This window comes from Microtus ochrogaster, chromosome 5, assembly GCF_000317375.1.
Source record: "Microtus ochrogaster isolate Prairie Vole_2 chromosome 5, MicOch1.0, whole genome shotgun sequence".
Lineage (NCBI taxonomy): Eukaryota > Metazoa > Chordata > Mammalia > Rodentia > Cricetidae > Microtus > Microtus ochrogaster.
Window position 1 is genome coordinate 26,968,143 of NC_022012.1, and position 23,356 is coordinate 26,991,498.

The 23,356-nt window shown below is 45.8% G+C and overlaps 1 protein-coding gene across 2 annotated transcripts in view; it reads left to right on the forward strand.

Annotated features, from left to right (window-relative positions):
• Positions 1–10,406, forward strand: part of Ets1 (ETS proto-oncogene 1, transcription factor) — a 122,324-nt gene extending 111,918 nt beyond the window's left edge. For both annotated transcript variants that reach the window (XM_026779409.1, XM_005347008.2), the window contains 2 exons: positions 5,226–5,344; positions 6,760–10,406. In XM_026779409.1, the coding sequence (XP_026635210.1) occupies positions 5,226–5,344; positions 6,760–6,975 (335 nt within the window). In that variant the 3' untranslated portion in view covers positions 6,976–10,406. The remainder of the gene's footprint in view (positions 1–5,225; positions 5,345–6,759) is intronic.
• The last annotated feature ends 12,950 nt before the right edge of the window (positions 10,407–23,356 follow it).

A 23,356-nucleotide genomic window follows, 5' to 3' on the forward strand; every position in this document is an offset into this window, starting at 1 on the left:
TGCTTGCTTCCCAAACATGAAGAACTGAGTTTGATCCCTAACCTAGATAGCACCTACCTAAAAGCCATGGCATGTTGATACACATTTGAAATATCAGTGCTGGGGAGAAGAAGACAGGATGAACCATGGAGCTCTCTGGCCTAGTCTAGCCTACTGGGTGAGCCTTCGACCAGTGCAGACTCTGTCTCCAAGGAAATGGATGGCTTCCCTGAGTGTGCTCCCTGAGGTTGTCTCCTACCCTCCACATATGCATGCACACATATGTGCAACATCCTCCACACACATAAAAAAAATCACAGTGACAATATTAGCAGTCTGCCAGGACAACAGCTGTCTAATGTTGACTTCATCTGTATGAACGCCACTGTCCCATGTTAGCCTAGGGCACGGGTGGTAGCCGTGAACTGTGGTTGAAGGGGGTATGAGGAAAGGGTAGAAGAAGCTGTCCTCCTCCCCTTTGCCAGCTTTGAGGTCCCTGCCGTGGGCAGGTAGTTTGCAGACCTAGAGAACAAAAGGAATGACAATGACACTCAGCTTCTCAGAGGATGGGGCAGGGAGATTGTAAGTTTTAGGACAACTTCAGTGAGAGCCTTTTTCAAAGGACACACACACACACACACATAAGTAGATACGTAAATGCATAGTTGAGGGCATGGCTCAGTCTTAGCAAACTTGCCTAAGACGTGCAGGGACCTAAGCTTCGTTCTCAATTCTATAAACAGCAATAGCTGAAAACAAACAGCAAATCTCAACCAAACAAGCCAGACACATGTGTGTGCATGTGCACAGGCACATACATTAATAAAGTGTACTTCTAGCTTACTTCTGTCGTTATCCTCAGAGTCCATGACCAAAGAGCAGGTGACATCAGTAACTAGTCCTCGACATAGGTGGCAGGCCTTGCTATTCCTAGATAATGACAAGGTAATCAAATAGGACTCAACTGAACAGGAATTTATGTGAAGCTGCTTCTGATTTGTGGCCTCTCTAGGGTCCCCTGAAGGGCAGCATGCTTGGTGTTCTTTGTCCACTTGCCCAGGCCCCTCCATGTGCTTCTTCCAAGTCTGGATCTTGCTTTGCAAATCAGGGCTGCCAACATCGTATAAGAATTTTCCTCTCGTCTTGAGACTGAGAAAGAAAAGCAGTTAGAGGAAATTCCCTAACTTGGGTGGCTGGAAGAGGGCAGAACAGGGGGTATGAAGTCAACCTAGGAGATGGGAGCATGATGGGAGCCGGGCTGTGGGTTTGTGTGTGTGCCGGACTCCTTCATTCCCCGCCTTGGAACCTCCTTCTAACAGGGACCCCTCTGTTGTTGTGGCTCCGAGCTCCACGGAAGCAACATACTTTCCCAGTGATGCCACTGGATTCCTGATGTGTGACACCGCAGGGCAGCATGGTGAAGGGTGCCGTTGACTGCCTTGGGGCCCCAGACAGGCCTGCCATTGTGAGTCACATTTAACATGTGAGCTCCCTTTCCCATGACTGGCACTATTCTTAGTACCCATTTCTGCTCTGGGGGACAGAGGTTCGCTGGGGCTACCATCCATTTGGGGAGGTGGTTGGAGCTGGGATCGGGAGGAGAAGGTGAAGGGAAAATCGAGGAGGCTTTGAAATTTCAGAGCATGCTGGAGCAAGGGCAAAGGATGGAGTCTGGAAGCTGAAGGTGTGAACAGGTCTATGCTAAGCAGCCCAGAAATGTCCTCAGGAGACCTGTAGCAGGGACTGCAAGTCTCATTCATGAGTCTGGGGCGTGGACTTGAATGCAATGCGGCTGGCAGATATGCAGAGCCGGTAAGCATTGTAACCCCAGAACTGCCTTTATGTTTGCGCCTCCTCGTGAACCCAGTTTCCCCTCCAGAAGTGAAGTGAGTTAGGCTGATGCATTGCTGTAGAAACGAGGTCCTTGTGGCACCATTGAGAGATGAGAAAACCGTGAAGCCACGGCTCTGTGACCTTCCTCGTTCTGTTGCTCTCTCCAGCAGAGGGGAGATGTATAGAAGTCAGTGAAATGGCACCAGAGGGGAAGTGTAGCTTTAAGAATTGTCTCATTAGGTACAACGGTGTAAGTTCTTGTCCCCCTCTTTTGAATGGGTAGGGGAGGAGTCTTGCTACTAGACCAGGGTAGCCTTGAACTCTCACTTGTCCTGATTCTGCCTCCTGAGTGCCAGGCTCACATACAGGTGTGTGCTAGCACACCTAAATACCTGTGGGCTGTCAGAAGGCATGCATCAGCTAACCTGCAAGAATCCCAGGAATGAGGCTTGAGCTGACATCGCTGCTCTCTCAGCCGTCTTGTTATGGAACCAGAGACATTTCTTCCCATCCAAGTGCCTCCCTCTCCTTAGGCACCTGTGTGCATCCCTTCTTTTTGGTGGATATGGAATAAAAGACCTCAAGAGCAGGCGATCCTAGGACTCGGGTTACCAGTGCCCAGAATTCACATTTTTGTGTTCCCTCTGAACATAGGAAAACTCACAGTGAGAAAAAAAAAATCTTCTCCAGCCAGGATTTCCATGTCCCCAGCCATATTCAGCCATCAGTGGGCAGATGTGCATAAGCTGTATTAGGGAGCACTTTGGCGTTGAAATTTGGGTAAAACTGCAGGAAAATAGCTGCTTCTGTTCCCTGGGCTGGTACTGATTATATGATCTGAAGTCCCCTTTTCTGTTCCGGCCTCAAGGGGAGGGACTTTGCTGTACTCCCGAGCCTTCCTCTCTAGGACCTGCAGATGCTTGCTAGGCCCTGTCAATGACTAGGATCTGCCTAGGTCTTTCCATCTCTCCATCCCTCTGCTCAGCTTGATATCCAGCTTCTCTCTGAGAGATTTTTTTAAGATACTGTGAGAGAGATTCTACTACTGTATAACTTAGACCCTGCAGGCCTTGAAAGGGCTGGCAACATCACTTACTGGGGTGTGTACACAAGTTCGTAGGTGGGGTGTCTCTCAAGAGTTCTGTGACTGCGGTGAGAGACCAGGAAGGTGGCTCCTGGAAGCCAGATCCATTTAGCGCTTGGGTCACTGCAACAGGACAGTCAGTTTAGTTAGGTCCATGGCTTTTGGTTTGGACAACGTATTGAAGAATCTGAGGTCTTGACCTAGGCCTTCTATTTCTCATCTGCAAGCTAGATACCCATCCTGTACATTTGGTTTTCTTTCTGCTGAAAAGTAATAGAAACCAGCAGACTAATGGCAGCGGCTAGAGCCACCGAGTATTCAAAAGCAGATGGTAAAGCATAGCCGTGTCCGTGTTGTGCAAGCTGCAGTATACTGCGTGGCTCCCCTTAGTTTTTTTTTTTAGGCATTTTCTTGTATCTGAGGTCTGTAGTGGTGATGCCCAGTAATCAAAGAACTCTGATGTCAGCTTTTCTGTATCCGTCTCTCGGGGATGCTAGTGGTTGTGTAAGATGACTGAGCATCACCAGGGAACTTAGAATTGACATCAGGACTATTATAGTCCATTTCTCAAGAGCAGTTTGCTTTCTTAGCTCCTAGGCCACTGAGAAGGGCTTCTCAGTGGGTCTCTCATTCGCCATGTTTATCTTCCAGTGGCTGCTGACTTAGCTCGATTCAGCAGATTAGCCCAAGGAATCTGAGCATGTATCTGAGTTGTATACTATGTGGATTTTTACCAGCAGGTAGATGTGGAGTGAGTGAAGGTTTACAGCACTCTGGCTTGTTTCTTCAGATAATTCATTTGCTTGGAAGGCAATGCTCAATGCTTTCATTCCTAGCCATGTATCTTGCAAGATGGCTGAAGCTATGTTCTCAGTGTGGTGAGGAAGAGCTGGTTCATTTAGCACATGCAGCTTGTGTGTGCTAAGGCGAGAAACTGAGCTCCTTCCGTTACACCTGTTGGGGTCTGGCCCTACATGCTTTCTTCTGTGCTGTTGAGAAAGGCTGTCCTGGTATTAAATCTGACTTTGGAGCAAAGTCACGTCAGTCTCCTGAGTACCAGTAGCTTAGAAACAAAAGGGCTGCCTGAGCCCCACTCTCGGCCAATGTGGGGCAGCTGTCTCTGAGCATACCTTGAAGGAGTATAAGATAGAAGAAGTGAGCCTCCTAGGGCATAAAGGACTTTCCTTTTTTGATGGAGACAATTCTAAAGTCTGCTTCCTGATGATTTTGAGTTTATTTTGGAGTAGACACATTCAAAAAATTTAAGTTTGGGTATTAGAATATTAATGTCATAAAGTGCAGTATAGATATTTTAGGTATTGACAGTTAAACCTATAATTTTCTATCTAGCCATACTGATACATTAGTTAGGATTAGCTTCTTCTCATTTCATAATAGAAAAATAACCTAAATCATTTAGAATAAGAGATTTTTGACTGTTAGGGTACACTAGACCTTCTAGAGTTAGATGGGGGAAGGGGTACAATGAGAACTGAACCTATGAAGAGAAACCCTGTAAACAATACAGGGCCATCCTCATCTGACCTCTGAGGATCCCCTGGGTGGCAAGCTAATTCCTCACGGGGTGGCAATGCATTCCTTTCTTAGTCCTGGCCCGGAAGTAGCAGGGGTGGAGCAATGGCAGAAAAAACCATCATGACTGAAGCACACCAAGTGCCCGTTCCTTGCAAGAGGATGCAAAATAAACATAGAGACTGATCCTTCTTCATCACAGGGCAGGGCCAGAAGCCCCTCCTCTGGAAAAATGCCTCTGAGCTTTGACTTCTGCCTGGCCCTGGCAAAAACTTTTCTTTCTTCTAAGTCAAATGTCACGCCTTAGTGTTTAAAGGCACATAAAATACTCCCTGCCAGACAGGGTGGTGCACACCTTTAGTAATAGCACCAAGGAGGCAGAGGTCAGTCTGGTCTACATAACAAGTTACAGGCCAGCCAGGAGTACATAGTGAGTACCTCTATGAAGCCAAATAAACAAACAGGCAGTAAAGATTATATCTCCTTAGAAAATCTTTGAAGACAGACTATATTTTCTTCCCAGAGTTTGCATGGCAATGGAAAGACCCTGAAATTAATTTAAAAAAGGCAAGTGATAGATTATCTTATGTAATTTTCCTTGTTTCTTTTAGAAGGAGGCTCTCCACTTTTTCTGAGCCCAGAGTACTTGGTCCAGTGTTTGTGCTGAGCCTTGCCTCAGTTTTCTCCTGTCCAGACAGGCTGAGGGGAGGGATCTGGGGCAGCTGCGTGGTGGCAGGGGCTGTGGCTGTAAGCTTCGAGGGTGTTGGTAATGAGTCCTCGTGCCTTGTGCTTCCAGGCAGCGGGCCTATCCAGCTGTGGCAGTTCCTTCTGGAATTACTCACTGATAAGTCTTGCCAGTCTTTCATCAGCTGGACAGGAGACGGCTGGGAATTCAAGCTTTCTGACCCAGATGAGGTAAGGAATGAGTAATGGGGAATCCCGGACTGAGGAAGGGGGAGAGAAAACCCTGGGCTTTTTTTGTGATCCTCTGGGCCTGCATTGCAAACCCAGCCCTGCTGCTTCTCACTGCCTGTGTGCCCTCGAAGGAATGATGGCGGCCTGCACAAGCTTCAGTTCCATCGTTGACAGAACAAAGTGTGCCCACGGTCCATTTGCTTTCTGGGACAAACTGATATGCATGTAAATTTCTGGTGTCCTGTTGGCCCTTTGTCAGAAGAGGCACCTCCTGTGCTGCACTCCCCTCCTGGTTGCTGGCTTTAGGGATGTGAGTGGCCTTGCGAGATGGATGCACTTCATGTTCTTTGCATCCTTTGTCCCAGAGTGCTTAGCAAATGGTCGATCTGTGCCTCACTCCATTCCAGTGCCACAAAATTAGTGGCTCTGAGAGAGGAGATCTTTTTCTAGCACATATAAGAAATTTGTACGCAGGCACAGAAAGGATGCTTTTTGCTGGTGGATGCAGGGGTGGTAACTCTGGCCTTTCCTCCACAGCTTCCTGTCCAGTTTTGTGCTTTCAAATTAACGACACCTGCTTATAATGTGGGCAGAGGGATGTCTGTCCTTTGGCTGTTCTTTTTCCTTCCAAATTAAGTATTTTAACCCCCATCCCATAGGAGTTTAGAGCCACCATATTTTCATGAGTTTAAATAATTAAATTGAGTCCAACGCTTGTAAACTAGAACTTAGAAATTCTACGGCAGTAATGTGTATGGAATGGGGACAGCATTCTATTAAGAGGAATACGATGGCTTACAGAGACAGCACATAGTCTCCCTTATATTTAGAAGCTGAATTGCGGGGTCCCATAGAAGTAAAGAATAAAATAGTGATTATCAGAGCATGAGCAGGGGGAAGGGAAGCGGGTGGAGGGACAGTGGCTACTGAAGCCAAGGATGCTGTTACAGGAAGAGGTAACTTAGAGCTACTGCAGTATTGAAGGGTGACTGCAGAACATTCATCAGCGATTTCAGAGTAGCTGATGGGGGTTCTTCTGAATGGTCCCCAGAAAGTAACAGTAAGTAGCTGAGGTTTAAAGACACGCCGTTTAACCTGATCTGATCATTGCACAATGCATAGCTGTATCAAAATGTGGCTTTGCACTATTCATATTTTGCTGAAATATTCTGAATTTCCATGGCCCCTTAGTGTTCAGTTCCAAGTACAGTTACTGTGAACAATGAAAAATATTTTTAAGAAGGCAAGTGGGATTCATTCAGAGGGACTCACTCAGAGCTCCGGACACACACAAATTTCTGAGCATTTTATTTGGCCATCCTGAATCATGATAGAGGTGTGGAGGAATATTCACTGTATTCTGGTATTGTCTTACAGACTTTGACCTACTTCCATTTAATTCCATTTTATTTCAGGTGGCCAGGAGATGGGGAAAGAGGAAAAACAAACCCAAGATGAACTATGAGAAACTGAGCCGTGGCCTTCGCTACTATTATGACAAAAATATCATCCACAAGACGGCGGGTAAGCGCTATGTGTATCGCTTCGTCTGTGACCTGCAGAGCCTGCTGGGATACACCCCTGAGGAGCTGCACGCCATGCTGGACGTGAAGCCAGATGCTGACGAGTGATGGACACAGAAGGGACTGGGGGCACCCTGCTGAGACCTTTAAAAAAAAAACTGCGTTGGCTGGACTCTTAATTTTTCGTTGTTATTCTATGTTTTATTTTCCAGAACTCATTTTTCACATTCAGGGGTGGGAGCTAAGGGAGCTGCAGCTGTATTCCATTGGCCATGGGTGAGGCTGGAGAGAGGAAGTGAAGACCTCTGGGGTGGGTGGGTCAAGAAGCTCCTGAGCAGACTTTCCAGGAGAGAGGAAAAGGTCTTCTCAGAAGTGTGATGGACCTGGCTTGCAGGAGGAAGAAACTAACGTGTCCAGTCATTAAAACAAGTCTAAGGAAAAAAAGTCCACCTTGACTTATGGATCTAAGAGCAGGAGGACATGGTCACATCAAGAGTAATGGGATTGATGAAAACCAATCAAATTGGAGGGTGGGATAAAAACATTTTCTTCAGGGGATTACTAAAAACAAGAATTATTAACCTTTCTACTTTTTGAAACAAAGATGGACTTCAGTGGAGGGGGTCCGAAACTGTTTTTTTTTTTCCGTGTTAAAGTTTATTTTATTAAATTTTGTGCCAGTATTTTTTTTTCTTAAAAAAAATTGTCTTAAGCTCTAAGGTGGTCTCAGTATTGCAGTATTGCGAGTTTGTTCTGATTTGCTGGCTGAGGATTCTGTCACAGTGAAAGGCAACAGTTTATATAGACCCCATCGGACAAGTCAAAGCTCTGCGCTGAGCTCGGAGACCCCAAACTCACCTGACTTACAGCTAAGGGAAATGAATGCCGATTCGGGAGCATGTGAATTCTACCTGCAGTTTGTGTCACATCTTCACGTCCCTTTCCTTGTCACTGAAAGGACTTGTCAGGCTTTGGGCTCAGAGTTAGTTAAGGGGCATTACGTCTTTGCACTGAATGTATTTTGCAGCTCTGATTTGGGACCGTTGTCAACATAGGAACCCTGTTAAAGGTCTTGGGAAGGCAATCGAAGGAGGAAGAGTAACCTGGTTTTGGATTAGCTCTCTACCTGAAGCATAGATGACTGAGAATAAAAGCTGTTTGCCTGGGCATTCCCCCTCAGGGCTTAAGTAGGCCATTCCAAATGAACGCTCTATAATTTCTACTCTATGTCTTATTTTCCTGGCACCCCACATTGTAGCCCTCTCCCGCCCCAACCTCATTGTTCAGTAGAGTGGAATGTAATGCTTTTTGATAGATGAGTAGAAGTGTGATTTCAGATATCACGGCATGAATCAAAGAGTGCAGACTTGCTAGGCCCAGAGGTCATGGAAATCCAGAGCGTATTTCAGAAGCATGTGACTTGGCCTCCTTTGGGAAGAGGCTTTCCTTTGAAGAATAGGAGCTTGTCAGGTAGGACTTCAGGTAAGGCTGCACGCAGAGGAAGTGGTAGAGAGTGCTGGAACCCAGAGCTTGACCTGTTACCTTGGCAGAAGGCAAGTGAAGGTCAGCTGCAGATTAGAAGAATTGACTTAAGGTGAAAATGCAAGGGAAGGAGCTTGGTGAGGAGAATAAGGTGGTTCATGATATTTAGATACGCTTGTGGTTCCCTCAAAGCTTAAATACAAAGAGGTGATTGAGGCAGTCATCTTCCTGCCAGTTGGGAGGGGAGACCTGGAAAGAAGGTATTGGGGGGTAAAACAAAACAGGAAAATATGCCTGGTAACATTAGGATCCCTTCCACTGGCTCTTTGCCTGGTTAAGACAATGATAGTAGATGTCCATGGCAGAAAAGAAGGCAGCTGAGATGGCCATCTCCATCCTTCTCCATCTCATTGCTTTTGGGGATTTCGCTAAGAAAATGAAAGTTGTAACTACCTTGTATCATCTTCATGAAATTTGATGACTCCCAGATTCTCTCGCAGACCCTGAATTACTAAGAGCATGACTCTTGTCCGTGGGTATTCTGTACTGATTGATAGCAGCATCCACACAAAGAGGTGAAGGCAAAACATCCCAGCTAGATATTTTAATCTTACAGATGCAGGTGCCTTAATGAAGCTCTCAAAATATTTAAGAGCTGCTCAGGGAGTATTAGGTGGGATCATTTGGATTACGTTGTTTTATATTATGTGATCTTTGTTGGGCACTGGCAGTGTGTGTGTTTGTGTTTGTGTGTGTGTGTGTGTGTGTGTGTGTATGCACTTGTGTAAAACTGCAACTGAAATAATACTGAATTTTCTACTTAAGTCTGTCTATGTTTCTCTAATGGTGAAAGAGTACAGCCAGGGCCAATATCATTGCTTGCTGTTTGCCACAGGGCTTTAAACAACCCCTTTCCTAAGTGATCCTCCTTCCCTATTCAATTCATGCTGAGAACTCCCCTTCTGTGAGTCTACTGCCTGCAGTCCCTATGGCGGATGAGTGGAGAAAGTGCCCCCCCCATGTGCTCTCAGCTCGCTGACTTGCCACGATGCCCTTTCTCCCTAGGTCCACCATTTTCAGGATCTGTAGCTAGTATATTAGTCAGACAGCTTTGTTGTCCATCTGGCCCGATGCTTTTTCTCCTTCTGTCCAGAGGCCAGAGACCATCCCAGGAAGAGTGGTGGGTGGTTTATATACACTGGAAATGGAGCAGCCTTGTTGCATTGATGCTCTTTAAAAACACGTTCACTTCAGAGGGAGGGGGAACAAATCTGATCGAGCTGGGCGACGCTCTTGTTTTCCCAGAGACGTGCTTTAACCTCTGTGTGGCTTTTGCCTCAGAGTCCAGGAGAAGGGGGCTCTCTCCGTGGAGCTCTGGTTTTGTGGCCGTGAAGATTGGTGGAAGCATTTCTAGATCAGAGGCGCTCTTCCTCACTTTGGAGACCAGCACTCTGGGTTGTAAAGCATTAACCTTCGTGGTGAAATCACACCTCTCTCTTCCAGTCATGCTGTGCATGCTGCTTCCTCTGTTGGGGTCTATATAAATTTGTTGAACTCTTAACGAACATTCCAAAGATGTTTCAAGGAACCACAAATATATGTATACAAATACATATATGAAGTATATATGATAAAATGAAATTATCTCTATCAGGAATACTGCCTCAGTTATTGAATTTTTTTAAGAATACTTTTTTTTTTAAAGCTGAGAATTATTGGGGTAAAAAGATGTTATATTGTGTTTGACTATTTTCCAACTTGTATTTTCATATAATTTATATTTTTTAAATGCTGAAATTTAAAAGCAAGATTTAAAAAAAGGAAAAGCAGGTGCTTTTTAACAATCAGAACTGAGGTAGCTTAGAGATGTAGCCGTGTGAGTGTCTTATATGTTTTTTTTAAACAAATGCAAATAAAATTCTTATGGGGGAGTTTTTGTTTGTTTCTTTTAGTAGCTGATGCTGGCACATCATTTTGCTGGAAAGTTTTTTATATACTGTAGCCTGATTTCATATTGTATTTTAAACTGTGTGAAATTAAAGAAACAAAGAAATTCATTCATAACGAGGTGGCTCTGGCTTGATTCTTTCCTGTCTACATCATGGGAAAATTAGGAGACAGTAATCAACCAGAGAAAAGCAGAGAAGAAATACAGTTGAGTTCCCCAGATCCGGCAGCTTGGGATCATTTTAGATAAAGATTGACTAATGAAAGGTTAGAGATATGGGGGCGTGGTCTTAGTGTCTCAGTGATTACCTTTATTTCCTCTTTTTGTGGATGCGCCGTGCTTTGTCAAACCTCATTTGTTCATGTCTGAAGGACTAAGAGCCGTGTAAAGAAAAAATTGAATGATTCAATAGGTAGCCATTGGAGTCTAGCTAGATACAGTTCCTTATATTTTATATAGACAGACAAAAAGTGTTTTGGTTCCTTCTGATTATAGCTGTGCTCTTTGGCAATATGGACTTATCATATCCATGTCTTTGGCCCTAACCCTATAATGTCTCTTAAAACCCCTCCAACCTATGGTATGAGGAGAATATGTACGTCCAAGTGTTTGGAGAGGGGAATGTGTGTATTCTCCATGCTGCTCTTTCTTGTTGAAACTGTAGAAGAGGTGGATGTTTTTAATTAACACCAGCGTTTGCAACATGAATCCAAACTCACAGCTGGAAAGAGAATTTTTGCTGAATTGTTCACAAAGAGAACTCTGTTTTTGGAAAATCTGTTTCTTCAGGCCTGGAACTTGAGGTTTGCTGAGCACATGTTAAAAACACGGACTGTGTGGTCTAGTGGTCAGGGAGTCCAGCTGGCCTGGAGAATGGCTTTGGTCTTGGAAGCCTGGTAAAGCTACCACCACTAATGGACAGATTTGGGGGCAGGGAGGTTAAGGTCCTCAGATTTTGTGCTTTTCAGCTGCAAACCTGGGCAAAGGCACTACTCCCAAGCCAACCTGAAGCCACATCTGAGATCTTCTGTCCCTGAATAAACAGTTCACAGAGAACAGATTCCAGCTTCAGTCAAGGCTTTGGGCAAAAAGTGTTCCAAGTTGACATTATTTCTCAGAGTATCTGACTACATGCTGACCATAGTCAACAGTATAAGGTACACATGAAGTCAGCCTAGTCCTTTCTCTATACAACTAGGAGTCACATATCCAATGGGGAATTTTCAGGCAATTGAACTTTGGTGTTCTCTTAATGACACCAGTGAGACTCTGTACTGAAGCAGCTGTGGAAGGAAATGGCAGCAGGACAGTAGCCATTGCAGGATTGGGTGGGACGGGACCTGGTAAAGTGGAAGGAAACGGAGAAGTAGGAGTCACTTAAAAGGAGGTTGTGATACACAGATTTGACATGCCTTTAGAGGGGGCCAGGTAAGATGCAACAAGTGTTTTGGATCCTTCTTATCACGACACTAGCAAATTACCAAAACAAAGCTCTGACCATGCTTCCTGAGTTGGTCAACTAGTACCCGTTAGTTTGTTTTCTGTAGCTATAACAGAATAGGTGAGGTAAATAGTAGAGAGAAGCGTTTTCTTTAGATCATAGTTTTGGAAAGCAAAGTCCAAGATTAGCGGCTTTATGTACTTGACCTCTGGCGAGAACCTGATGGTAGGTGACATCATGTTGGAAGGGTGTGGACAGAGAGACCTTACCTGATGGGATGGGAAGTCACAGGGAACCAGGGCCAGGTTTACTATGTTCACAATAACTCTCATGAGAGCTAACTTAATTCTTCAAGACCAGCATGAATCTCTTCTAAAGGCTGTGCCCTCCGGTCCTAACCACTCTCCACTAGATTCCATCTCTTAAAGGTTCTACCAGCACACTGAGGATTAAACCTTTAGACCAGGAGTCTTTTGTATGACAGGTTCAAAACTATATCCAAACCATAGTAAGAGTTTCCAGCAGACTGAAGTATAACTGTTTTAACTTAAAAAGAGATTGTGATTTATGCTTTAAGCAAAATAAGGGATATTATATGAACTAGCGGTGACCCACAACATTCCATGACTGGGATGGTCCACTTGTTTTTCAAAGCGTGGCACCCACTTGCACAGCCCAAGTGCATATCCTCCTGACGTAGGTGGGAGCTCTGCATGGGCACTGAATAAGCTATCACCTTTGGATGGACGCGCCTCTCCTATTTCATCCCCTGTAGGCCAGCACCCTGCATCGACATGTTTGCCTCTTCCCGGTAGCATGTGAATGTATGACTTCTATGTAGATATCTATCCTCAGTCAGTATTTATCTGACACGAAGCTTACTGAATTCAAAAACCTCTAGTGGAAGAGCGTATGAAAGGCCATCAGGGTACTCAGACAGCCACCTGACTTCCAAGCCCTTGTTCTTGCCTTATGCCATGTGTTTGCCGTCGAACTTGAAAGACTTCCTTGAGGACACAGGGTGACGGCTCGCCATCTGTGGGAGCCATACTGCTGCTACCAAGATGCACACTCCATCCTCTAACGATGGAAGGGGACAAAGTCTCTTTTCAGCCAGGATGCTTTTCAGCCTTCAGAATCCTCCCTGACCTCTCCCTTTCTGCAGAGTCCGCCCTGGAGGTGGTTTTGGATGTGGTCTGCTTGCACAGAGCCTCGTCTCTGTTTCAGGATGAGAGGAATCCTTGACTCACCTGGAAACGAGCCCCAGGACCAGCCCAAGCTACTTGGTGCCTGTCCCATTTTGGCTGAGCTTGCTGTTGGTTGCTGACCACCCAAAGGGATCCCTCCATGTTATAAGAGCCCATATGGTCCTAAGAGCAATGAATAACAGGATGAAAATACTTTCTTGGTGCCTGTTGTAACGAGACAGTCACTCCAGGGGTCTAATTACAGCACTTTAGGATCAATTGGTGAAAAACCACAAGGTTAAATTGGGAGTCACACCCATTAATTGAGAGCTCAGAACCCAGGACAGGGGATAAAGTGGACCTGGCCTCTGACTTTGGGTCAATGCCATTTCCTGTTTTACTTCATATCCCAGTCCCCTCCTTTGTTTCCATTTTCCTGGCAAATACATCTGTCCTGGGAAAGGCACTCTTTTCAATGGCCTGGCGTATCTCTGTGTGCTGACGTCCAAAGTAATGATAGCACTGACCGACTGCCCACAGCAACAAGAGGAAATCTGCAATGGCCAGGTCTTGTGACATGCTCCCCAGTTCCCAAAGCCTGCAGGGAGTTCGCAGACCTGTCTCTAATCTCTCATCGCTGTTATCCAGGCTCTGATGCTCTCAGCCCCAGTTCTGTATTGGACTTTGATGTCGGGTTGGCTCTGGTCACTCCCTGTGATACGGCATAGAGAGGCAAGGAAATTTTCAGCAGCCACTTGGGGTAATTACTGAGGTCAAGAGATGGCCAGTGTCTCTTCTGGATCTCCTGCTTGACACTATCAGCTTGAACCATTGGATCTGAGCCACTGTAGGCTTTGTTTAGGCAAATGTGGAACTGCAGCTGGCTCTTTAGTTCCCAAGGTGTAGCTGGAAATGACAAGAAAGCAGAGACACTTGAAGTGGCAGCAGACTTGAGAGGCCCTTAATACCGATGGTAACTATGGCTTCCTGAGACTGACTTGTTGAGGCAAGACTCCTCCACACTATGGAGGAGGGATGGTACTAGGGACTGTACTTTGGTGGGAATTGTCCAGTGTTCATAAGAAATGGTGGCTGGCTTCACAGGTCTCCAAGATAGCAAATTCAACACAGAGCTGGGGATGTAGCTTGGTCTGACAATGGGAAGAGAGGGAGGGAGGAAGAGAGGAAACAACACAGTCCAACCCCAAAGCAATTCCTAACAATGACTGAGGTGAGAGCCCATCTTTCTTCCAAGGTGTCATTTCGATCAGTCTTGTTCTAACTTTTCTGACTTCCAGGGGAATGGAAGATTCGTAAATACAGTGCACAATACACAAATAAAGAGGGTCCTTTAGTGGGGACATATGGACACACCTGTATATATTTTGAATACTAATGTATATGCATCTTAGATGGATAAGATGATAGACAATGACTGCTGTTTGGAGTCATAGATATTTATGCAGGTATCTGCATTATAGCCAAGTTTTCAAGACACTGATGGATATCTGTGGCCTGGTGCCAAGGAATTTAAAGTAGATTTGTTTGTTTGTTTTGTTGTTTTAAATCATAGAGCACTGGAAAATTCAAGTGTGTCACCTGATGGTGGTGGTACATGTTCTTTGCTCTAGGAACCTGTGTGTGTAGCTCCTTGAAATCCCACATCATAACTCTGACTGCGAATTCCAAATAGTCGTCTCTTTGTTACTGTAAGTGACGACTCAAAGCCTGAAGCCTAGCCAACAAGGACAAAATTAAAACCAAAGTGCAACCATACAGTTTAGGAAATCTGGGATCATCCTGTGCCCATGCAACATCCTGGGTGGCTGCTTCTTGCAGCTCCTTCTTTTCCATAGTTCTTTGCCAGGTCTCCTTGGTAAGCTCAACAATGGCTAAGCCATGTAGGTGTGTTCAGTTTTCTGACATTTTATCACAACCTTTTTCTCTGCAAAGCTCATGGTCAATCAAGTTACAAAAGAAAAATCAAATTACAAAAAAGAAAAAAAATCCCCCAGAATCTTGGAATGTTTGAAACTAATGATTCTTGTATGGGACACCTTCATAGTTATTCCTGGGAACATGTGGATCGTGAAACCCTCATTAGACACTCACAGAGCCATGCTGGGTTGAGGAGCAGATGACCTCAAGCTGACATTGTATAATCTCTTCCATAAGACACAGAATTTGAGAGTGCAGAGAAGGCACATGACTTGTGTCCTCCCAACAATCACCCCGTTAGTGACAGGACTGTACTAGAAAGCAAACCCAATTTCCCTCACATCCCTGTTCTCACACTTGGTTGGCTCTGATCCAATTTCCGGGTAATGCATCCTGGCTTATGCTCATCCCTAGAGGACTTAGTCTTGATAATTATTTGTATTAGTTTTGATGGATTCAATACTCTGCTAACTGCTGATGTTTGCCTAAGGAATGAGAAACTGAGAGAGGTGGACCTTGTGTGGAGGGAAGTCCATTTAGATCTCAGTGTTCAGAAAGTAAAATTGCGGGGCCTCTGAGATCTCGGTTCATGGGGCTGTCAGATGTTGCAGCCCAAAGCCATCCTTTGTAATAACAGCGCAATGTATTACTACAGTCAACACTTACTGATCGTCAGCTCTGAGGCTGACATTGGCTTGTGCTTGGGGAGGCCATAAGAAGAAAGTAAACAAGGCTTTATCATTTAGTCTGCTTTTTTTTGTAAATTAAAGGTTAGACACAAAGGGGGGACTTTCTCTCCAACGAGATTAACTTTGTAATTTGACACCAAGAAGAGGCACCTAAAGGGATTCATGGCCTGCAGGGGTGAAGAAGGACCCAGGTAGGTGGGAGCAGAAGAGTTTTAAGTGGTGAGGAAAGAGACAACCTGGGAGAGAACCCGAAGCTTGGAAGGACAGAGCAGATGCTGTGTGGGCAAAAGTATGAGCTCAGAAGAGATGGGCAGGTGCTGATCCCATGTGATGGGCCTGGTGACGCACATGACAGTCTTGACTCTCTTCCTGCTGCCTTAGCCACAGTCCTGCTTTGTGCTTAGAAAAGTCACTTTGACTCTAAATGGCAGGTCAGAGGGGACAGGCTGGAGGAGGGAGGTGGGCACACCAGAAAGCTACTGAGGTGGTGGCGATGGGTTGGTGTGGAGGTGGTGAGCATTGTGGTCGAACTCTGACCAGGAGAAGCATGTAAAGATGGCCGTGTCAGCCCTCCACTTGGTTCCCAATATCATCAGGATAAGGATTTGAGATCTGGAAGGAACATTAGGGGTAAAGACTAGTCCAAAGAAATTGGGAGCTAAAAGTTTAGGAGACTTTAGTCATATTGCTTACTGGTTACTGGCCAAAGAGCTGGTTCCAAAATCATCCCGTGGACTTAAGAAAGGTGGGAAACTTATTCAATTGTACCCAGCAGGGAAGCAATTCCCTTCTTTCCTCCTCCCAGAGCGGGCTGTTTGTTCTTCCAAGGGCACCACCACCCTGACTAAGCCTGGTGCCTCCTCCACCCAGGCTGTCATTGGAAGAACAGGAGAAGGTTGGTAGTCACTTCTCAGCTTCCGTTTCTGCTCCCCCAGCCACACAGAGAGCTGCCCGGCCATGCTTGGCAAGCGAACCCAAACACTTTCCCAGAATCCTACTGGGCTCTCTGGCCAGTGCTGAGACCAGGTCATGTGTCCTTGAGTTCCCGCCAAAACTGGGCATGTGTCATCTCCGTACTTAACTCTCACAGCCCTTCCTCTGGGCCAACAGCCTCCTGCTGTTAGGGACTCTGTAATATCCTCATCCCTGGTCATTTCTCTTCTGTCTCTTGAATCCGGTCCATTTATTCTCCATCTTGCCTTTTCTCTCCTTGTGTCTTACACCCTGCACGTCTAGAGAGAACTTGAGAAGTGTGTGTGTGGGGGGGGGGGGAGACAGTCAGATTGAAGGTTAGGTACTCTGAAGGCAGACTGCTTAGTTTTAAATCCAGGCCATGCCTTTTGTGAGCTGTGTGACAAGACAGCAGCTTATGTTCTCTGTGCCTCCACTTCTTCTTTTCTGAAACAGGAATAATGATAATGACCTCCAAGGCGTGATATGGTGGTTGCCAGCTGGTCTGTGTTGGCTCTGGACGGTGGAGTGAGAGCTATCTACAAGGAAGTGGGTCAGTGTATCAGAAGCTTTGCCTGAGAAGTCTTTACTCCCTTTGGGGAGCCATGCTTTCCCTGAACTCATGAGATGTGGACTCTAGAAGGGCTCCCTGTAGAGAGAGGAGGCGCTGACCTCCTCCTTCCAGCCCTTGGCCATGGCTACAGGCACCCACACCTTCAGCAGGTCACCACAGCTGCAGGTGGGCAGAGCAGCTCCCAACACCGAGCCTGCCAACTCTGGGACTCAGCATTTTCCACTACTTTCCGCTGCTACTCTCTCCTCTGTTTTCTTCTTGAGGATCCCCCGCCCAGCCAGGCCTTCTGAATTATGTCCAACAGCAACGTTGGGCAGCCCAAAGTGCTCTCCCACTATGGCCCAGGGCTCCAAGGTCTCTGTTGGCTTTCTGCTGTTGGCAGGCAGAGGGAAGGGGGCGGCTGGCCCACTTAGAAGGCTCCCACACAAAGTACCATTGTATGGCGTTGGGCTGTGGGAGACAAATGAAAGGGATTTCAAAATCAACGGCAAGTTATTTTTATCTGCGGAAGGGCTGAAATGCCTTTCTTTTACATCTTGGAAAACAAACCGTAAGGCCTTATTGTGCTCCGGGGAGTGTTTTCATTTATCCTGGTACTTAAGAATTTAGGAGGGCAGCCTCAGAAAGACCAGGACTAAAAAGGATTACAGCTCAGAGACCCAGGCTGGGGACCTAGAGAGACAGCATAGTCCCTCATGGTGCGGTCTGGATCTGTCAAGTCTTGCTTCTTGCCCAGGACTGAGAGCACAGAAGGGTTGGTGGGGGGTATGTGGGTACTGTACTGTTCTCTTCACCTGCCTGCCCACTGTCCCTCCACATCTTTGCTGGACTGTTCTTCTCATCTTACCCTTGGTACTCTGTGTCCAAACAGGGCCTCTTTGGGGGAATAACACAGCCCTTCTGCAGGGCAGGGGTCACTCCAACCATCATGGAGGAAACCAGTGGAACCTCTATTTAAATTCTTTTTAATGTAACACTAGAAAAGACCCTTTCTTTACTCATATTGAAAATACATATCACTTCTCCCTTCGTCTGGCTTTCTGGGTCATTTGCATATATACAAAGTATCCTGAGGGACAGTGGGAATCTTGAGTGTGTGGGTGAGGGCCTACACTGGTGCCCTTGTTTCTCTTTCCAGCATGCTACAGTGATCTTAGGTTTCTATAGGTACAATGAGTAGATTTACAAGCCAGATGAGATAACTTTACCCAGATAATCTTCAGGAAATGGACACGTAACTTTCTTGTCTCAGCAAGGAAAACATACATTGTAGACACTGCATACAATTCAAACACAACAAGATGAGGAAAAAGTTCTAGTGTCTTTCTGCTCCTGAAACAAATTGTTATTAATGTATTGTAAGTAAATTATCAATGACTTAATCACATTGACAAGATTTAGCCCCAAACCTCTCCAAATTGTCAGAGCTTTCCTGTATGTGCCTCGTGGTTGTCCCAGTCAGTGTTTTAGTGCTGTGAAGAGATACCTGACCACAGCAACTCTTATAAAGGAAAACATTTAACTGGAGCTTGCTTACATTTCAGAGGCTTAACCCATTATCATCATGGCAGAGAGCATGGTAGCACACAGGCAGACGTGCTGCTGGAGAAGTGACTGAGAGTTCTACAACCAGAGCCTCAGGCATCGGGAAGAGCAAGACCCTGGATTGGGCTTTCAAAACCCCAAAGTGACAGGCTTCTTCCAACAAGGCCACACCTCCTAATCCCTCTAAAATAGTGTCACTCCCCATGGTCAAACATTCAAATATATGAGCCTCTGGGGGGCCATTCTTATTCAAACCACCACAATATCCATTATCATTACTGATAATTGATGCTTCAGCGAGTGTGTTGGCAATGCTATCTGTCATTGATTAATACATGTAAATGATAAATAAATAGTAATATATGTGCATTGGAGTTGACTCTTAAAGAGATTTGCCAAAGAAAAAGAACTATTGTCAGAGACCTCTGGAGATGACTGTTGAGGTGATCACTCTTGATTGCTAACCTGACTGGGTTGACAGATGCCTAGAAGATTAATAAGCATAGCTCTTGGTGAGTCTGCTGAGGGTGGTGGGCTGAGGGTGGGCATCAGATCACTCTCAATGTGGTTGCTAACATCCCATAGGCCAGGGGTTCCTGGTGGGATAAAAGGCGATAAAGAAAGAAGCCTAGAGCACAGAAGCATACCCCCCCCCTCTCTCTCTCACACACACACACACACACACACACTTTCTCTCCCTCCCTCTCTACTAGTTGCTGGTCTCTTCTGCCATGCTCACCCACCTTGGCAGGCTGAGAGCTCAGAAACCACGAGACCAAATCAGTCTTACCTCCCACACACGGTTTTGCCAAACTATTTTGTCATAGCAATGGAAAGCAATTACAATTGTTGTGAAAAATATTTGAATATTTGTTGGTGACCCTGAAGATGTCTGGCTTTGCTGGTGACAGCCCACCACCTTCAAACATGAAGAGATCACTGGGGACAGCCCACCACCTTCAAACATGAAGAGATCACTGGGGACAGCCCACCACCTTCAACCACGAAGAGATCACTGGGGACAGCCCACCACCTTCAACCACGAAGAGATCACTGGGAAAAGCCTACCACCTTCAACCACGAAAAGATCAGAGCTCAATTCCTACTCTTCTGCTCAAATAGAATCTACACACTCAGTTTAATAGGTGGATCTCGAGAGGCTATCTAACTTCTGAGGCCTCACCTTCCCCAACAGGACAATGACACACAGAACTCACAGGCCTGTCAAGGAGGATGAGAGGCCTCTGTGGAGATTCTGGGAAATATCATGTGCTTGAGATGAGAGGGCATTTCCGACAAAACCCAGCTGTGACTCTGAGGCTGAGCAATGTGAGCCCGTGCTGATTCATGGCATTGATAGGCTGTTCTTGGCCCTACAATGAAAGGTGATGTTTGTGTGTGTTTGTGTGTGGGGGGGGGAGTAGCACATGTGTGTACACACATGCAAAAAAAAAATATTGAGACTGGAGATTCCTAACATGTTTGCAATAAATGGTTACACCCTTGTTTCAGTTCAGAGCCCAGTCAGGCAGCCTTCCTTTCCCCTCCTTCCCTTCTCTTCTCCCCTTCCACTTCCTTTTGCTCTCTCTTCTCTTGTCCTCTCTCCCCTTTCATCACTCTCCCTTCTTTTTTACTCCCCCTTTCCCTTCCCCCCTCTCTCTCTTTTTTTAAAAGAGAAAGGCATTATGTGTATGGGGTTGGGGTCAAGCAAGAGTAGATGCGATTTCTTCTGATTTTTTTCCCCTGCTTTTCACTCCACACAGTGATACAAGTTGAGGTCAATGGCACCATCTAAGCCCAAGAAACAGAACCTCCATTCCCACCATCTCTTGTGCGCACTGTTGCTCCAGCAAAGATTTATGCTAGCTGATGGAAGTCAAACACTCACTGAGAGGATCAGCATGCACACAGAAGGGTGGGGTAAGCTAAGCTAGGGTAGGGTGGGGTGGAAATTTACTCACCCAACCCTTCATTTTAAACAGAACCTTAGGCTGAAGCCTTAATCTTAGTGCCATCCTCCCCTTTTGGTGGCCCTGGGCTTTCCCTTTGGGCTCTAGAGAAACTTTCCAAGGGACGGGATAATGAATGTTTCACTTTCGGTTCTCCACTGGGTGAGGCAAGAGAAGGAAAGCGGGGCTGAGGCCGCTTGAGGAGCGTGCTGTGTGGCTTAGAGACAGTTCGTCCACACAGAAGCAGCCTCCAGCAAAGGCGCCTGTGAAGAGTTGTGGCTAGAGGAGATGATCTGAATGCACTGCAGGGAAACAGTTCTGGCCCGTTGCTCTCTGCATGACCTCACTGCTGCGTTCGCCACGGTCTACACCAGACAGGTGACCAACCTGTGAGTCAGGCTTTCCGGAGTTGCTGATAGAGGGAAGACAGACGCTACCTAGCTCCATTCGGTAACCTGACAGCCTTGACCCTGGCCTCCCAGGTTGTTCCAGTTTGAGGACAAAGTAGCCCTTGTTTTTTATAACCTACCTCCCGGGCATAAGCAAGCAGTAGCACATTCCTTCCTCTCCCTACAGTCCTTACTCAGGATCTTTTCATTTGATCTGAGCCACGCTTCTTGTCTCATATAAGACTTCCCTGAGGCTCAGATGAATTCTGTGTGGTGCGCGGCATGGGCATTAGGATCATTTGCTGTGCTGCTCAAAGAGTCCAGTATCTAGTTTAATAATACAGGATGGCGGTGTTTCTGCCATCCTGACAAGCGTTCTTTACCTTCCAAGTTAAAACAACAACAACAACAACAACAACAACAACAACAACAAAACTCCGGTCTTGAGTGATTAGAAAGCTGCAGACCTATGACCAACCCGGGCAAGTTTGGGCACATAGTGCCTGCCATTTTCATCTTACAAATGAGGAGGTAAATCTTAACTTCAGGATCACGGACTATTAGTCCTGTCTCTTGCATTCACTCTACAAGGTAGAGCACCCCAAAGTAGTTTTCATTAAATACATGTGTGATTAAGAAAAGAGTCGCTGCAATTTGGAGCATAGGTATTTCTCAAAAGTCCACATTCCCATATTGCACTACTGGGAGGTGGTAAAACCTCCAAGAGGTGGTTCCTTGTGGGGAATCTCTAGGCCACTGGGATAGACTTCCAACAGAGATTGTGGGGCCATGGTTTCCACCTTGCTTGCCAGCAAAAAGGTGAGGCTTTGCTTTCCCATGCTGTCTTCCAAGATAAGGTCTCTCTACCATCAAAGAGACCTAAAAAGCAACAGGTCTGCCAGCTTGATGTGTTTTGACAAATAGGTTTGTTTAAGGTACACTCCAGAAAGTCCCCATATCCAGCTCCTTCAGTCTGGCAGTATTGTGAGTGCTGTTCTCAAAGGTTAGTTTCGCCCGTGCGTGAACTGCGTAAGTTACACATCACTGGAGAAAGAGTGGAAAAAGTTCTGCATCAGTAGTGGAGTCAAATTAGCCCCCAACCAGTGCTGTTCAGTTCCTGCTTTATTGGCTCTAAAGCAGGATCCAGAAAAGTCACACTATCCCCGGGTAATTTCAAATATATTTTTAGGAATGTGAAAATATCCAGAAAGTCTACATTGTGTGACATCTAATAAAGAATTATCAGGCATATAGAGATGCAGGAAAATGTGAACCACGGCGGAGAAAAAAAAAATCAGTTGCCCAAAAGTTTCTGAGAAATGCCCCCAGATGAAGGGTTAGCAATAAAGGCGTTGAAACAGTAACATCACGTGGTTAAGAAGCCAGGGAAAGATTGAATGTGTGAGGAGCTTAAAGAATCTAAGCAAAAACTCCAGAGGAGAGAGCTATTGTCTACGAGATGAAAAGCACTAGGTCAGATTGATGACAGGCTCTGCACTGGAAAAACTGAGGGGATTTGCAGATGTAGCAGCAGAAACTGCCCTGGATAACGCGCATAGAGAGGAGGGCCTGCAAAGCAGGACAAGAAATGTGGGGTCTTGGGTCTGCGTGACAAATTTTGAAGCGTCTGGAGATATGAAATTAACGTTTGGGAAATAGTGGGGAGGTGGTGGAAAAACATCTGAAGAATTGCTAATGGCTGCAATTATTCCAAATTTGTTTAAAATTGTCAAACCCCCAGATGCAATAAATCGAGAGCACGAGGAACATGAAATAATTATACCAAGAAGCCCTGAAATCAAAGTTCTCAAAACCAAAACTGAAACCCAGCTCTTCCAAGTAGCCAGAGGGAGGCCAGCAAGATGGCTCAGTGGACTAGGGTGTTTCCTCTCAAGACAAGTAAGTTGAGTTTGAGTCCCAGAGCTCATGTGGTAGAAGGAAAGAAAAAGCTGCTATACACTGTCTTCTGATACCGCACACACATGGGAACACTCATATGCTGTCTCCCACTCCCTAAAATAAATAAATGTGATATAAAAAAAAGTCCAGAGGGGCCAATGAGATGGCTCAGATTGGAGCAGTTCTAACTCTGTGGGTCGTTATTATCGGGAAAACACATATGTCCTATGGTCTTAGGAACTGAGACACCACTCATTACAGTCATGAAGTAGCAATGAAAAGAATTTTATGGTTGGGAGTCACCATAGCCTGAAGAACTGTATTAAAGGGTCACAGCTCTAGGAAGGTTGAGAACCATTGACTCAGAGGGTAAAGGCACTTGCGGTATAATCCTGACAGCCTAAGTCTGATCCTCAGAATCCACATAAGAGTGGAGAAAACCAACCTCACAAGGTAAAACTCTGAACTCCACATGTGCACGGAGGCACACATACATG